Source organism: Pholis gunnellus, assembly GCF_910591455.1.
Source record: "Pholis gunnellus genome assembly, chromosome: 7".
NCBI classification, from domain to species: domain Eukaryota; kingdom Metazoa; phylum Chordata; class Actinopteri; order Perciformes; family Pholidae; genus Pholis; species Pholis gunnellus.
In genome coordinates, this window is record NC_136533.1 from 17,408,465 (window position 1) to 17,426,881 (window position 18,417).

General features: G+C 41.1%; 1 protein-coding gene across 1 annotated transcript in view; it reads right to left on the reverse strand.

Annotated features, from left to right (window-relative positions):
• b4galnt4a (beta-1,4-N-acetyl-galactosaminyl transferase 4a) overlaps positions 1 to 18,417 on the reverse strand; it is a 125,397-nt gene that overhangs the window by 27,053 nt on the left and 79,927 nt on the right. Inside the window, exons 6-7 of the mRNA XM_079162459.1 lie at positions 17,518 to 17,618; positions 7,196 to 7,263 (exon numbers count right to left, since the gene is read on the reverse strand). Of these exons, the coding sequence (XP_079018585.1) occupies positions 7,196 to 7,263; positions 17,518 to 17,618 (169 nt within the window). The remainder of the gene's footprint in view (positions 1 to 7,195; positions 7,264 to 17,517; positions 17,619 to 18,417) is intronic.

Consider the following 18,417-nt stretch of genomic DNA (forward strand, 5'->3'; position numbering starts at 1 on the left):
CCTGTGGAGGTTTTTCTGTTATGTCACGCGTATAGCAAACAAATGGGAGCGTTTGCGGTGTGTTGAAGGCACACGATTGGAAGAAAGGGGGAAAAAAAGGGGGAGAATGTTAAGAGAAGCAAGAAAAATGCCTAAAAAGTAAGAAGGCACACCATAAACACTTGCACGTAGAAAAGGGAAGAACACACATCAACGCCCACGTGTCTGTGGAGGATCCGGCGTAAATGTCACTTCCAGCTGTTTGTGGACTGAAAGCTGCTCCTTCAAAATGCCAGCTGTGGTATCCCAGATAACCTTGGAATCCTCCTCTGACTTCACCTCCTCACCACGCCACTGTCAAAGGTCAGCAGCAGCCGGTTTGAATTTCAATCAGTACACCTGAAGGTGAAAATCTTGACAGACCATTACTCTAATGCTTGGAAACTCATCCACAGAAGCACATACAGGTGAATGCAAAAACACACAGCCATTGTTTAATTGACGCTTTTTTGTCTTGTGTGGCATTTTTTTTTTTTTTAACTCTCACCTTACTCTCACATTGCTGACGAGATTCAGCCAGCGCTCATTGGGCTCCAAAATCTTTCAAACAATAGTCCTTCTAATCTCCGAACTGTCAATCACGTCCCCGATCTGAGCTGCTCAAAAGGTTCTGAAAGACTTAACGCCAGGCACGGTGTCAGATTTAGCTCAGTATGCAACTCAGCACAGTTCAGTTTATAGAATTTTAGCAAATGTCAATCTCCCCGCAGATGTCTATACAGCCCCAGGCTCAGAGAGCGGAGGTAGTGTTGACAGGGTTATCTGGGTTCCTCATCGGACTACTTCACTGTCACTCATCAAGCTGTTGTGACAGCACCTAGCAGGCACTGCCAAACTATTACTTCACAGGTACGAGCAGAGGAGGAGACAAACAGTCAGACAAACAAAACGAGACACTTTCAAGCTGACACGGGTATTATTTTAAACGTCAGGTTGTAGGTGCCATAAAAAAGAAGTAGCGTTTTAGTACTTACTTACTTAGATTCAATCTAGTTTGAGTACTGGTTTTTATCTCGCGAGTCTCTCTCTCTCTGTGTGTGTGTGTGTGTGTGTGTGTGTGTGTGTGTCATCACGGCAATATGTGGTCTTGGAGGTCCCTAGTGTGATCCCAGTATCTAGTTTAAGGCTTGTTTTTCAGAATGTTGTCCAACCGACAATCATTTTCATTTCCAGTTCATTCATGATGCATGTCCAATAACAGAAAGAGCAGCAATCCTCTCATCTAAGGAGCTGGGCAGGCAAATGTTTTGTATTTGCACTTAAAAAAGGTAATCAACCATCACAATTGGGTCAATCAACCAATCGTTATCACCAATCCCAAATAAGCAAGTCACTGGGGATATAAGTAGTTGTTTTGATGGTTGTTAATACATTTCATTTAATGATAAATCCTCACATGGATCAATTTCAGTGACATGGAGCCTTTAAAAGATAGAAAGAATAAAGAGTAAATAGAAAGAAACAGATAGACAGCAAGAGGGACAAATGCTCTCCATCCTCAAGTTTTATTCAGCAAACTTCAGAATTTGAACGCCGGCACAACTACCTCACACACACACACTAAATAGTGTGAGTCATTGCCTCCAGGTGGCCATAACCAGGTGGTGTGGATGGCTACCAGATCTCCCAAACAGGTGTACTAATCCTACTTTCCGGTCCATCCCATCTATTTAAATTGCCACCATAGGACACACTTTCACACACACCATGGCTACAGCAGGGCCACGACCCACTGGTGGAGCACCATTTCTGTCAGTTTTTGAACAGCACGGGTCTCCTGCTGCGTGCTGTTTGCACAGCAGCATATGCACACTTCCGAAAGCAATAGCCCTCTTCTACCTCATCTCCTTTTACAGCTTCAAATTTCCTCCCCAAATGTAAATGCCATTATGGCGTTAGAGAGCGAAGGCCATAAAAAGTGAGTGAGCGAGAGATAGAGATAGAATGAGGGGCTGATGGGGAAAAGGGTATGAAAAGGTGGTATAATATATATATATATATATATATATATATATATTTGTATGTGTGTGTGTGGTTTTAGTAGCCTTTGAATGCATTGTGTGGGAGACCTCCAACAGTAGAGAGAAGTGCTTCAAGTGAACCCCTCAACAACAATATGTTTCATTCCCTGACAATATGATTCAAGCCTGCAGCAGCCATTAGTCACTGTTCACTCAGCTCTACGACAGTCGGCTGTACAGCTCCAATGAACCGAGACGAATAAGTAACCCCAGTCCAAAGCGCGAGGAAAAGAAAGAAGGTAAAAAACACCCCCACAGAAAACAGGGGTCTCTACAACCTTGCTAAAGTCTGTCTGTTGTGTTTCATTCTGCTTTTGCTCTCTCTGTTCAATTACATTTCGGAAGACTGCCCTCTGTTTGGTTGTTGTTCTGCTCGGCACCATGCAACTCCATTCTTTTACGCTGCATTTTTACTTGACTTTTGTCTCATTTCTTCCTGTTCTGGGCTCAATATGATAATAACTAGGACCGGCAGCACATAAATTGTGAAAGCTGTTTTAAATTGCAGCTTTGTGGTAGAATGGAGTCTGTAAATGGACTCCAATGGCCCTGAACTTACTCTTATAATGACAAATTGCACAAAAGGATTACGTTGCCAATGGTTAGCTTTAGCCTCGTATGTAATGAATAATCATTTTCACAGCAGCTTTCCACTTACACAATTGAGTGCAATATTCTATAAACACTGAATTAGTTTTTTATCAGGTTTACAAATGTTTTGATTTACCAGGCGATACAATCTGTCTGATGACTGATTCATTATTGCTGTAAACATCATTTTAAAAAAAAAGTATTTTAGAAAATGATATCTTGTTCTGTTCTGCCCTGCTAATTTGCTCATTTCAGTTCTATCCCATCTAATTTGAAGAATTCCTTTTTATGAATGCACGGCGATTAATCCCGCTGCACACACAATTTGCCACGCTCAGGAGCATATCAGCTTTGCCATAAACAGGTTGAGTGTAATGGTGTGTGAGGGATGGATGTCGCACAGTGCAGCAGAGGGAACATGCGGATGACAAATAAACTGCCTTTGCTGCGGGGATGTTTCGATAAAGTCATCAGATGCAGAGAGGAATTTCAAATGTCACGGTGTTCCACAAACAAATGCACATTAATGCACAGACGTATGCATTTGCTTACATGCCCAAAAAGAAAACCGTGTTCTCTCACGCACGCCCACACAGAAACATCAAAGTAGATTTTGCTTAATTATCTTAACCTAGACTTTTATGAACTGATGGTGGAATCATGAAGAGCTTTACACGTCAGGGTAGAAAATATAAAAAAAAAGATTTTGAGAGATGGTAGGGAGCAACAATTGGTGTGTATGTGTATGGTGATAAATATCACTGTGTCTCAGTGGGGTAGAGAGCACACAGCGGAGGCATGTTCTCTGCAACAGTTCTCCTTGAGTGGGCAATTTTATTACTGACAGCATGGACCCACTGTGGGAAGCTATGCTGCAGTTTCTATGCAGATGCAAAATACTTACATAAAGCTATGCACACGCACGCATTATGTATTGCAGGTAAAAGTTCTGCATAAAGTAAATTATTTCATTTGAAGATGATTATTGACGCATTAATGACTTTAATGGTGCAGCTGATAAATGCTAATTTCAATTACTATATATGCTGCTAGGTAGCTTGATGAATTTCCCCCGGGGAAACAATGGAGTCGTATCTTAACGTATGATAAAACATCCTCATCATCTTTTATTTTCTGATGATCATTTATGGAAATCTGCAAAGTAACTAGAAATTAAAAGGAATCAAAAAAATGTAATGGAGTAAAAAGTACAATATTGGCCTCTGAAGTGTAGTGGAGAGGTATAAAGTACATCAAAGTAAAGGGTTACCTGAGTGACTGTACTTAGTTACTTTCCACCACACATTCCTCCACTGAACGGCGTGTTTAATGTCCCTGCCGTATTCTGCCTCCACACTTGGTTGCTTTGTTCTTGTTATTGTCGGAGAACGCAAGACACTTGTCAGACAGGAGGAGAAAACAGAAAAAAAGCTTTCAGCTGCCTCCTCCTCGTCATCTCTCTTCTACGTCGACTTAATCTTTTGTCATATCTCTTTGCTCCCTTGTAGTCTGGTGTGCCTTCTGTGCTCACCAGGACGAGTTAATCCTACGCACAGACAAACACAAACACCCGCCAACAGGTCCTGGTCTGCGCTCAGTCCCTTCTGGCAGTGATGGATTGTCATTAATTACATTGTGGGTGCCAATGTGTTTTTCTAAACTGGGAGGAAGAAAGTTCAATATCGGCGTGTTTTTTAAAAAGATGTGACATTTCTTTGTGGTTTTATAAATAATAATAATCCCTCTCAGAATGATACGTAAACAGTTATGATGAGACCTTGACACACGATGAGACATCGGAGCGATGCAGTGAGTCAGACTGAATTAACAGCTACGTCAAATTAATACGGCTATCAAAACAAAGAATATGATGTATGCCATAAGACACTCACTGAATGTCTTCCATCTCATTTGTTTTTCATAGATTGGACTTGCAGTCTTCCTTGCATGATGTTGGTCACCGCTATATTGACGTAACATTACTGCATGCATGACTGTCTGGCACAAAACCATTTGTATTTTAACGTATTGGGTAAAACTCCACAAGTAACATGTTCTGATATTAAGAGTTAAATCTATTTAGTTTATATTATTTTAAAACTCTGCTGTAAAAAAAAACTGTAGCGCACATAAGACGAATGGTCTGTGGGATGAGGAAGATCAGGGCCTTTGGTCTGTGTGAGCGTGTCGTATTATATCAGTAAAATGTACTTTAACTAGTACCAACTTGGGCTTCACAGCTCTCTATTAATCCCCAAATGTAGGTCATGTAATAACACTCATAAGTTCAGTCAAGATTACAAAGTCATTAGCGCCACTCAGATCATCAGCTGATTTTCCAGAGTGCCAAATTCATTGTCACCAACTAGAGAGGTCCATTAATACTGCTGCTGATGCTGCATTGCAACCGGATTCATGAGCAAATAAACTGTTAAACCGTTTCACTATTTCTATGACGCATTAGACATTTCAATGTATATTTTACCTGTTGCTGCTGTACTGACTGATGAGTTGCCAACTTAATTTCGCTGTATGTTTTTACAATGACAATAAACATCCTTATCCTTATTTCATCATCTAGTATGTTGCCATGCGTGCACTCTCGTCCCCCTTGGGGGGGGGTTTCACTGTTTGTCCTACCGGCATGAGATGGCTTTCTGTTTGGGTTGTGCTCACTAGCATCATTCATCGACTTTTAGCAGAATTGTGTCATGATGCTATGATCACATTATGTAACTCTTCTACAAATGAATGATTCTGAAGAAGTTGAAATTCAAACAAAATCAGTTTTTGATGCTTTGTTTTGCACACAATACAGTGTGGGGTCATATATTGCGTCACAGTGGACAGTTCATTGCCTGCATGGGATTTTGTGTATGTTGTGATACATATCGATATTATGTTCTAAAAATGTACCACCTTTTATGTGGATGTCCAATCAGTGTTGATGGTAGATGTAGTCGATTGAATACATTTTTCTGTATTCCTCTACTCTATTGGCAGAGAAAGCTGAGTTTGCAGCGGCAAAATGAGTTGTTCTTTCTCCATCCAGCGTCATCATGTGACGCGACAGTGATGTAGTCGGATGCAAGGAAGAACCACAGGTTTTTTTTTTCAGCTTGGATTTTTTCGTCTCCGCCTCTGAGTAGCCAGGGGGCTTGCATGCTCTACAGGCCACTAATAAATAAATAAAGTGAAATCTAATCAGAACATCCTTGTTTTCTTTACTTGTATTGCAAACTAGCAACGCTTCCGACAAAAAAATGGCATTCCCAACAAATATGAGTGCGGTGGATGTTATGGCACGGATACATTTTACAGTTTTGGCTGACTTGGATATTCAGCCGTATTTATTTGAGCCACAGTATATGGACGAAGTAATGCAGCAGAGAGCGAGAGGCGTGCAAGATGATACATAGCATGTCTGGCAGGGACCTTGAACGTTAGAAGCTTGCACGCAATGCATCCTGGGACACATAGGCACTGCCGTATTTACTACATTTACCATGAATACTGATTGGACATCCACATAAAATATCTCTTTAATATTTGCATATTGATTTAAACCATATCACCAAGCCCCAGAAAGCTGTTTTGACCCGTTCTTGTCCTCGTCTTGTCAGTCGATCATGATAAGAATGTCTCACACTGAAAGTGACATTGTATCCATCACCCAAAGCTTACAGCAATTGAAAGAGGTAAATACGCATTCAACATTAACAAAACACAGTTCTTCTTTTTCTTTATTGTGTGCGTTCATCATCCAACTTGCACCGTTTAGAAGTGCTAAAATATTCGGAACTTTCACTAAAAAATACATTTGCAGTGTGCGTGGTTGTGTGTCAATAATTTAAGCCAGCACTCTACATCTTCATCCAATCAGGCAAATGTGGGAACCCAAGGGAAAAGAAGCACCATTCTTTAGGAGTTCTTCTCTTGCTGCATAATAAGATCAACTTAACAATGACTGTAGAGGCAAACTGACTGCAGATCAGTATTATATTAAAGGGTGCTTTTACGCGAGCAGCTCCCAGCAGTTAGAGAGAGAAATGTGGGGAACCTGAGAGGAGCCGATAGGAAAATATGTTCTCATCCTACATTTAGAGAGATAGAGAGGCATTTCAACTGTAATGATCCTCAGCACTCTGACACCTGATGAGACTATTCCAGATATGTTAAACCTGACATAAATGGAAGTACACACCTGCACACAGAAGAGACACACCACCTGCCTGAGCCATCAATTTCCTCCTTCATGTGAGAAGTAAAAGCCCTCTGAAGCAATTATGTTATAAAAGAGGCTGTAGACCGGCATGAATTGAATCTACACCAGGCATGATCGGTACAAACTGCCTCTCCACAGTTAGAGGGACACTTTACCGGTAACAACCACAAGACCAGTCCTAAAAGGAGCTCCAGTGGTGGTGTGTATTCATCAAGCTTATTGTTAGATGCTAGCAGGGACTCCTTTTGGGCTCTGTGCTGGCTTGAGAGTGTATTAACTGAGCCGTTAAGAAACGTGCGCAGTGGTCACAGGTACTTACTGCACAGACTTGGAGGACTGGGACCTGAACTTGCTGAACTCGCCTGGAGCGGTCCACTCTGTACCCAGCTGAAACACACAAGAAAGGAGACACAGATCAGAGCGAGTGTGAGAGAGCAGGGAATAAGAGCAGCATAAGAAATAAAGCACAGTTATTCATGGAGAAATCTGCGGAGTATTCATACGGAAAAAAAAATCCATTTTAGAAATCAACTTTGCGAGATAAAAACCCCAACTTTATGATTTTTAGGCACCGACAACTATGTTGGAAGGGTCCTGTCTGTAAATAGGTAGGATCCCTGGTTATGATAGCACAGCAAATGAAGAGTACAGTGGAAAAACTAAATAATATGCCCCGAAGCAACAGGGAGAGTCAATCAGGAGGCCAGTTCTGAGAGCAAATGGCTATAAACAGACAGAAAATCAGAAAGAGTGATTCCCTGCCAATGCTGAGACTAAGAAGCCGGCTCATCAGGACGCTTGGGGCTCCGGTTTCAGCCCTGCGGTCGAATCAGTGCCCATTCATTTCCTCAGCAAGCCAACGCGGCTAATTAGGGCCCCTGCTGCTGCTGATCCATAATGAAAGAATAACACTAAGATCATAGTGGGCATGCCTTTAATTGTTTGTGCTGGCCACACTTCAGGGCTTGAAACTGGTCTGAAAACGTTGTGGCGCGTGGTGTTAACACATCACAAGAGCCTTTCAGCTTGTAAATAGCTGCTGATCCTCACTCTGGGTACCACAATGTTTTCACGGAGAGCAGCACACACGTTCACAATCACGCACACCTACAACACAATGACACACATGAACACACACATATGAAATGGCAATTATACAACTGCACCTCCGAACGCGTTTGCTGGCATGAGAAGAGAACCACTATGGTAAGAAAACCTCCAAAAAATCAGGCAGTAATGTCGGCCCAAAACCAACCAGGTCCCTGGCTGTGCCAAAGCCTCTGAGAGTCCCTGTGAAGCAGTTGGCAGGAGAGGAGGACACAATGTGCGCTACTGTGCCTTCACTCCGAAAGCCCACAGCATGCTGCTGCCGTAGTACATTTCCACAGCAACAGTTTCCTCACATATCCCTCCTCCGGCACCGGAGGAACGCTGGAAGTTAAATCACTGGGAGAGAATATTCAAATGAGAGCGTGTGCTAGGTAGCAGATTAAGCTCACTAAGCTCATTTAAAAAAAATTTCCATATACGATGGAAACTTTTCTTTAAAATCAATACACACTTATTCAAACAATTGCAGCAAATTACTCTGTGTGGATTTTTCTGAAATAGTTATGTGAAGTTGAAAGATGTTGGAGAGTGGAGAGCATGTTCACTCATAAATGATGTGATGCTGATGTTGTTAATTTCATAATAAATAGTTTGTGGACAACGGTGTGCATCAGACCGCCTGTGGACTTTCTGACATCAGACAGTGTTAAAAGAGAACTCCACTGATTTAGCATTGCACCTGTAACATTGTGTATATTCTATATAGCAGGAGTATTCAATTAATATTCATCGAGGTCCAGTTAGAGAGAATTTCCTCATGCAATGCAGAACATCACAATGATGTTTAACTTGCTCTATGATTTAGTGCCAACAGTTGTATTAACGTCTTTATGTCGTCAACAACTGACTGTCAAATCAAATAAAGAAAGTTGAATCATATCTCAACAATATTCGTCAGTTTTCAAATTTAACTGGATGAATTATAAATAATAAATCTCTAATAATAAATAAATGTTCTTCTCTCATTTCAATTAAAATAAGGGACGGGTTCTGAAAATAAAAAAATTACATAACAGAAAAATGTTCATCTTAAAATAAAGTAATTCATTTTAGAAAAAATGAATTCAACTGAATTGCCCTGCAGCTAAAAATTCAGTTCATTCATGTGTTAAGTGATGTCACTCAAAATGGGACCATCATTTACAAAATGGACATCATGCTGTATTGAAGAAGACTTGAAACTAGCGATTGAGATCATGAACTCATGTTTACTGAGGTAATAAATCAAGTCAGAAGTAGAGTCATTTTCTCACAGACGGCGCATAGAGCATTTGTCCTTAAAGAGAAAGGTACCACTCCCCGACTGGAATATCAGTCCAATCAACTTCCAAACATCATGGGCGCAGTAGTCTTATTGGTACACCAGAACACAAACTTGCCTCTGTTATTAACCTAGCTACCCATTGCACTTGTCAGTCCCTCTAATGAATGTTAAGTGTGTTGGCTTGTTTTTTCAGACAATACTGTCGCTCAGTTTTGATGCTAAAGTCTTGTGAGTGCTGCAACATTTGTCATTTTGGAGACCAGTCAGCTAAGCAATACAATTATATCTGCTTATCAATACACAACACTGCGACATGTTAAAGCTGCACTTAATAATTATCTGTCACGATACATCCCATTTTTTTTGACAGTAATACTTGTGCTTCACAATGCATGTGGGCAAGTTGATTTGAGCATGTACTGAAACACTTTGTTTTCTTTATAAATGAATTATAGCCGACACTCATTTAAATCGTAGACTGCTTTAAGTTTTCATTACGTTTTGCTCATCTTGTCCTGACATAAGGAAGGGAAAACTGCAGAAAGTAGTGCAGCAGAATCTCATTTAAGCTAGTCTCCTTCAGAAGAGTCATCGTTAAAATAAAGTCTGTGTCACACTGAAGTGCTGTTGGTTTCTAAAGAGAAGCAGCCGACCTTCAGCGAAAGTTAAATAACTTTGACAAATCATAGCTGAATGAAGTAGGAACCTCAGCAGCACTTTAAAATATTTGAAAGCAGAAGGAAGTAGAGAAAAAAGGAGCTGCGACTTAAAACTTTGCACTGAATATAAATGGGAAACTTGAAATACCATCCTGATAAGAAGTCTCTGTAGTCACTGTACTTGCATCTTTATATTCTCTCTGTGAGTGTATTGTTTTCTCTGGAAAGCGCTTCTGTTCAGATGAAAAAGAAAGTGATCACACAGCAGAGGCAGCAATGCAAAAATATGAATCTCAGCAAGTCGCGTTATCTAGTGCCGACTCTAAATACGGTAAATCTGTTTCATATATATTTTGAAATAGGTGAAGAAAATGATAATTTAAGTTGTTTCCAAAGCAAATGAAAATTCAGAAGAGCGATGCAACTACAGAGGCAGAAAACCGAAACGATCTCACCTCGTTTTAAGAGTTGACATGAAGGTAAATGTCATGTTGAGGTGGAGCAATAAATTATACTTATGTAGCTTCTGAGGACTGAGATTTTCAACTTATACATTGCCTGACACAAGCTATTTTTAAACATCCTCATTCATAATGGTACATACAAACACCTTTTCCCAGCGCAATATACTGCAAATGATGTTTTCGAAGGTTCTGAATTCATAAAGCAGCTCATGAACATTTCTTGTATGACTATCCATTTCCTTCACATGAATCACCTGTTCAAACAATCTCCTTCCGCAGGGTTTTAGATCCTCTAGATTCTTTTGAGAAAAGCTGTAAATTGAGTATTATAAAACGTGTAGCTTCACACAAAGGAGGAAAGCATTGGTGTCAAGGAGCAAATCTTCCAAAATGAAAGGTTGTATGTCTCCTTTCTTCCTCGTCAGTTGGTTTATCAGCTGTATGTGAACAATGGCCGTATCAAAGTCAATGTCACAATGACAAAACACATGCAGCGCCTCAGCTTTCCCACGAGAGTGGCAGATGTTCTCCAAGGTACGCGTGCACATGCCGTATAGACACGAGAAATACACACGTATGCGCACAGAAAAAGATTTCTCGCTGAACGATGAGTCATTGCTTATTGAGAGCACCATCTCCTCACCAGAGTCACGAGGGGCCACGCACATACACACTTCTTCACATCACATTTTAAAACACACCCCCTCACTGGCATATTGTCTTATTTTCAGAAGTCTCCTCAGAGAAATAAGGCAGGGAACTTGGGGACCAAATTTCTCAAACTTAAAGCAGACAAACAACCCAGACACACACACCAGCCGTGCTCTAACGTAACCTCTCTCACACGGACACAAACACACACACACACACACACACACACACACACACACACACACACACACACACACACACACACACACACACACACACACACACACACACACACACACACACACACACACACACACACACACACACACTGTGTCTGTGTGAAGCTCACCCACATATGCAGGCACCTCGAGAAAACTAATTTCAGATGGCCACTGGCCCTGAAACACCGAAGAATGAGACACAACACAGGGTCAAGAAATCGAAGAAAAATGAGTGTGTAATGGAGCTATGGAGACATTACTCCTCTCTCGGTCAACTTCTTTTCTATACCCTCTTCTTTTTTCTCTCCAAATGTGAAGAGAGAAGTAATAGAAAAAGAGCTGACCTGTGATATAACTTCGGAGTGTTTTCTTTCTCTTGTTCTGTCTCGTCTTCAGTCTGTATTTCAATTGAACTTGGACTCCAAAGTTCTGTGTGAGAGGCGAGGCCTGCATACTGGTTGCTTTCATGCATTCATTCATGAAGAAACCTGACATTTCGAGAAATGCATTGTTGCAATAATGGCCGCACACCATTTAGCTGCGTCCATGCCATGACCCTGGCATTGTACATGGTGGATCCCTAATAAACCCGAATGGAACAAACCCATTATTTACACCCATGTTTTTCTTGCCATTTAAGTAAAAACGGTCTACTGAAACCTGTAAAGCCGGCAACTTACTCAATTAAATAAAAGGGCAGTTATTCCACAGCTCAACTTAAAAAAGAGCAGTGTATAGGATGAAGGAGGATTCATTGGCAGAAATGGAATATAATATGCATAAGTATGTTTTCATCAGTGTATAATTATATTAAACTAAGACTGGTTGTGCAATTTGCAACCTCACCACTATGCCACTAAGTCTTACACGATGCTCCTTTAAAAAATACATATTTATTAGTAGTGTGTTCTGTACACAGTGTGTAGTTTATTGAGAGGGGACACCTATTAACTGTTCCACCAGCGAACTACATGCCGGGTACAACTCGCTCTCCCTCGCTCACCACAGCACATTCAACAACAGATGCAAAGAGAGAGAGAGGGTTTGCAGATCTACTGTACATATTTCTTAGTAATTTTCTCTACGACCGCTACTTCATGATATAGATAAATCATCTTTGAACTGCACTGCTTGTGACCCCTGGGTGCACTTGTCTCACGCGGGATCATGTTTACAGTGTTCATGAGATGAGTCCATGAGAAGGAAGTGTCGGGTTTTGAATGTTTTTTATTCCCCCCCTCCCTCGAGACAGACACTGATTCTCATTCACTTTAGTTTGGCGTAACATCAATCTGCAGATACTTCAAACTGGCTTGAGTCTGATAATCCATCACAATTATCCTCATGTCTGTTTTTATTGTTGTCAAAGTTACATTATCAATGGCTGCTTATACAGCTGTTAGAGTAGTTTGAATCAAACGTTTTGCAAACACTAATGTAACCGGGAGAAGAATAACAGCAGACATGGAGATGCTGCTGGCTGTGATGGATTGCCTTCCTCAAGCAGGTTTAAAAATGTAATCTCGGGGGAATCCATTTTCCACCCTGTTTGTTTATTCTTTCTTCCCAAATGGATTACTAGATGCAAAGATTTTGGAAATTTCAACTCCATTATACGCTTGGCATGGTTTTCAATCCAAAGTGTGCCATTTGTTATCTTTAGACAGATGTTGTTACCTGCCAATAAAGAATCTGAAAAACACCAGAACGGATCATTCGGATTTGTCACAGCAGGCAAAGCACAGGCACTACTAATTACATTAACGACGGCTTCTTTCTGTTCAAGTGTCCCAGTAAGACATGACAGTGTGACAAAGAGCAAGCACGCACAGTAGTAGAACCCTGAAAGTCACGCAGAAAAAATATTATTTAAGTATTATTCACACCTGGGATTTTGGTCAAAATGTCTTTGGTGGAAATAAAGGTCCTATAGAAAACTACATTATTATTATATACTATTATATATCCATAAACTACGATGACCCGAGCAGTCAATATGGGAAAGTGGCTGTTTTGTTTTTTACATGTTTTGTTTTCAGATGTTCATTTTGGAGCAACATTCTTATATATTAAGAAAAAGTAATTTCATGAATAACCTTAATTCCCTTTCAGTTGCTAAACACAGTTTAGTGTCTTAATCTTTGGTCATAATATAGGTTGTTTAATAGCTGTTTCCAGTTACAGCATTGTCTATCTGACAATGAGCAGCTAATGTTGCTGGTGAGTCTCATATTGATTCCACTTCCCTGACCCAGTTTCCTGTGTGCGTTTCTTTTTGTGTCTGCTTTGTGAATTAGACAAAAACAGGTTTCATATGACATATGACATACATCAGTGCTTTCATATGTCTGCACACAAACACAGACATGAGCACTACACCGGTGCATGAAAACACACACACACACACACACACACACACACACACCCACACACACCCACACACACACACACACACACACACACACACACACACACACACACACACACACACACACACACACACACACACACACACACACACGCTCTGTGCTACTCATAAGGCTCTCTCAATTTCAGACGAGCTGGTCTGGTTCTGGGGGAAGCTCTGCGGGAGCTGTCGGACATTCTGATAGAAGGAAAATCTCATTACAGATTAGCTGACGGCAAAAAAATATGATTAATGGCGAGGCGGGATAATGGGTGCTCCTCACTCTTACTGAGTACATTTGTGTGGCCACAGATTCTTTCTTATTAGAAAGCACACTTCTTTTTCCTCCAATAACCACAGCGAGCTGGTAGGGGTGAGGGGCCGAGCTGAGGAACCAACCACAACTCAAGGTCAGCTGTGTCTTTCGGGGTCCGTGTTCTTCAACAGGATGTGTTTGAAGGGAACTGTCAGGATGAAAGGGCCTCTATAGAGAATTGTTCTGTGTCTGCATAGATGTGTGTTTTTTTTGTGTGTGTGAGAAAGACATAAATTGACCTCTGTAGATGATGTCGTCTTTTCATTAGGATGTCCTGCGAGGAATCGGGAGATATCAATCACATTCGAAAGCTATAGCCACGAACTGCTGACAGGGGTCTCCACGGAAACGCCATGGACACACTTCAGCACCCTGCTTCTCGTCCTATCGCAGCTAAAGGTCTCATGGCAGCACATTCCATATATAGTTCACGATTGAGGATGACACTGCTGTGACCACTGACATTAAGTAAAAATCCTTCACCGTACAATGTGTATTTTAGGAGCAGTGAGTCAGGTTATGAACAGAGCAGCAATAGCAGCCATTAGAATGAACTTTAACTCATCAGACACTGACACAGGCAGACACCCAGCGAGGCTTCATTATGCTCGGGGGTCAAATTTGACTGATTGCTTATTCTAACATATAGATACCATCTCTAGAAATCTAATCTGAAATAGCAGCCTGTAGTTCTTCCTTGCATCCAACTATGTCACTGTTGCCTAAAATGATGGTGCAAAAAATACATTTTGCAGCTGTAAACTCAGCAGACCGCGGCTGAAACGCAGTTCAATCCCAACGCGGCCAATAGTGAAATGGAAACACAATCTGTCAGTAAACGTTCTATTACACTGACACCAAAGGCAATAATGGATAAACTGCACAAGCTACAAAAGGCTAGAAAGGCCAAGCTAAACAAAGCATCTAACCTTAAAGAGACAATTCAAGACCTAATGCATGACAAAGAATATGAAACAGAGGTGCAATGTACTTTTGATGAATACACAACTCTTTGCAATGAAGCAAAGGAACAACATCGATCCATGTCACCATTTTATTTCATAAAAAAGGAGAAATATTAGATGTGACTCAAAGCAAAAATGATGAGCGTTAATGAATTTACTGACGCTGTGAATAAGTGGTTGTCTAATGCCGACATTTAAGTTAAACCCAGTGACAGCTGACAGCATTTCTAATGTTTCCAGTGAGAAATCAAGCAGGAAAAGTCACACCAGTTCAGGAATCAGTACATGTTCTACTTTATCTGCACGGATTCAGAAAGAGGCGGAGAGAGCAGCACTTGAAGCTCAAGGCTGCCTTGAAGGAGAGTCACAAGCTGGAGGAGCACTCTCACATTAGAGCAGAGTATGGATCGAAGACACACTTCCACCGAGGCTATCAGACAAATGTCATATAGAAGATATACTCAGTAAAAGCTTTAGCCATGTGGTCTGCTACATCAAACAGCTGATAGTTCGCTGGAGGTTGGTTTCCTAACTTTCCCCCAACGTTAGTGGGAGGTTGGTTTTCTGGTTTCCAGAACTATTGTCTACATAAACGCTTTACATATTCTTTGTTGTACAGCTCTTTAAAAAACTTGGTACTTGTTTCCGAGGTTCTTTCAAATTAAGTATGACAACATCACAGCGCCGTGATTTCAGCTACCTATTATTTTCTGTATGTACCAAATTGCCAAGCATTTCCTGCCAATAATATTTTAAGCGTATTTTTTTTTTTTTTCTGTCAAAGTGCACAATCAGAGCCTATATACTTTGAATTCATTAACTATTTTCTGTCAAATACGCGGGGGGAGGCGGGTAGAAACAGCTACTTTGGGCTTGCATCTCTACTCCGTTTCAGTACCACACAGCGCTGCTGCACCTACACACATCCTCTACACACAACAAACAGCGCTGTCCATGGAGTCTCACACAACAGCTCACGTCACGTAGGGCTGTACCAAATGTCATTGTTTTCACATTAGAAGCTTATATCGAGGTTTTTAAAAATGTTAAATGTCCATTGTTATATTTGATGACATCATCACCTTTAAAAACATGTAATTTAACAAAATACCTATAGGGATTCATGCTTCATTAACACTGATCGGATATCCACACAAAAGGTGGTGCATTTTCCCTTTAATTAATATATGTAATCTAATAATTTAACACAGATATGATTGTAATTTAAGTGTAATTATCTATTTTTCATTAACAGTGATTAGGGACATTTAAACAGCATACAAAGTGGGAAGAAACGTTTTAGACCTCTTTAGAACTAAAGGTCTTTAAAGCAGACTCGACAGTAAGCCTTCTTTTCAGATTAGCAAAGCATTGCATTGTCTGAATTTTGGCATATAACCAGTGATGTGCCTCACAAATACTGTATATATAACACAAAATTATAATAGTTGTGCAAAATGTAAATAATATTTCAGGTTCTGATTCTAAAAATAACAACATCTTTCTTCTGTTTTCCCCCACTCAAACTCACGCAGACAGATGGGTCACATAACGAGCAACACAGCGGAGAGTTAGATTTCTATCTGTGAAACACAATGTGTCTCTGAAGACAAGAGGGGGCAGCGAGGCCCGTCTGTCAGCCAGTGGCAGAATGAGTGATCCCTGGCCATAGCATCGCTCCCCTGCCATTAACTAGATGATATTTCTCCACAGCTAAATGTCACATCAATAGCGCGGCCAGCTAATTAATCTCAGCTCCTATGGAATCTGGTGACATCTCACATCCTGTTGGAATACAGATAAAGCCGGACTTTTACTCTTAACACATAATTGCCCAGAGCACTCATATGGTGCAGTTCAAACACTATTCGGCCTTTATGCTTCCTTTCCTTCTTACAAATTTGAGAAGGTTTTGCTGGAAAACTTTGTTAGTGAAGGCAGCAGCAGCACAGCTTGACTTCTATTCGATTGCGGGCAGAGGGTACTTCAAGGATAGATGGAAAAAGGAAACCATTTTTCACAGGATGTTCTAAAGGAGGGTTTAAGTGTCCTGTATTCTGAGCTGCGTGCTGGAGGTGAGTGATCGCCTGAGTGTTAGGGTGGTGACATGAGGTGAGCGGGTGATTACTAAACACAAACAAGGTCAAATTGCTCAGCGTCCCACCCATTGAGCTACTAAAGGCAACTCTCTCAGCACGGATGCCAGATAAAAGTAATCTTAAGTCTAATCGCTTTTAACCCTTACAATCCCATTAATAACTAAAGAATATTTTCCCATATCCACCATGTTGCTGTGTGCATGATTGTGCATAAAAAGAAGGGGATCCATTCGATGCCATGTAGAGCTATGAGTCGCTCTTAGCCTGACATTGAGGAGTTCGAAACTATTTAGGCCCCGGGTGATTTAGTTTCTTCCTGCTGTAAAAGCTTGTTGCTAAGCAATATTTGTTAAAGCCAGGGACTGTACTTCGTGAAAGTGCTGAGAATCACAAAGCATGAAATTGTTTGAACCTTGAGTTTCAGTGGAGTGGCTCTCTCTGTGGGTCAGATATTATGCAAGAATGCAGCACAGCTTGGCGCTTACCTGTCCTACATAGACCAGCAGCCTGGCGTTGAGAGGACTCTCATCAGGACTCAGCCAGAACTCAGAGTTATCATCAGACGACACCGAGAACTGGAAATCACCTGGAGGGGAAAAAACATGATCAAAGTGTGCGTCGGCGGTAGTAGACATGCGTGATCCCAGATGATAGTGAGTGTAATCGGAGAGGGCATGGCCCCATGTAATAGATTCTTCAAAATGCAACCAAAAATGTGTGCCCAGACTGCAGTGGTCAGAGATGAAACATTTGGCCACGGTGATATCTTAAGTCTTACGGTCCGCAAATTAATTTCTAATCCATATGTAGCAACTATGTGAATAGAAATCATTTGTGCACAGATCTAAAAGGGCAGCCAGTGTAGTTATTTAATTAAGGTCATCTTTAAAAAGCAGATAATCAGGATACTTGACGATTATGCACAAGACGTTAATTGTGTCTGGCAAAACTATCAACAGTAGGAGCTACATAAAGCTAATTTCCCCTCAGCTGATGCTGATGAGGAATACACATTGTGGCCAGACTTTCTAACCAAATGACGCCGAGGTGCTACTTCCGGCCCCCTGCTGTGTCGAACCCCTTGAATGACCAAATGCCAACTGTGTGTCCTTCCTGCACGTCTGAATGTGAATGCCCCCCTTCCTGCCCCATTGTTTCAATTACATTGTGTCTGGTCACAGTCTTCCCTTGTTTTCTAGTATTTACATACAGTCTAAACACTGCTCTGGCTCCCTGTATAAAACACATACCAAATGCAAACGTTTCCGGTTGATATCTAAGTGTGACTCACAGATGAATTATACTTGTGTCTGAGTAAATCAGAATGATAAAAGATCCACTGCACTAAGGGGGCCGATGGATTGGGTGCAGGTCCCGACAGTGAC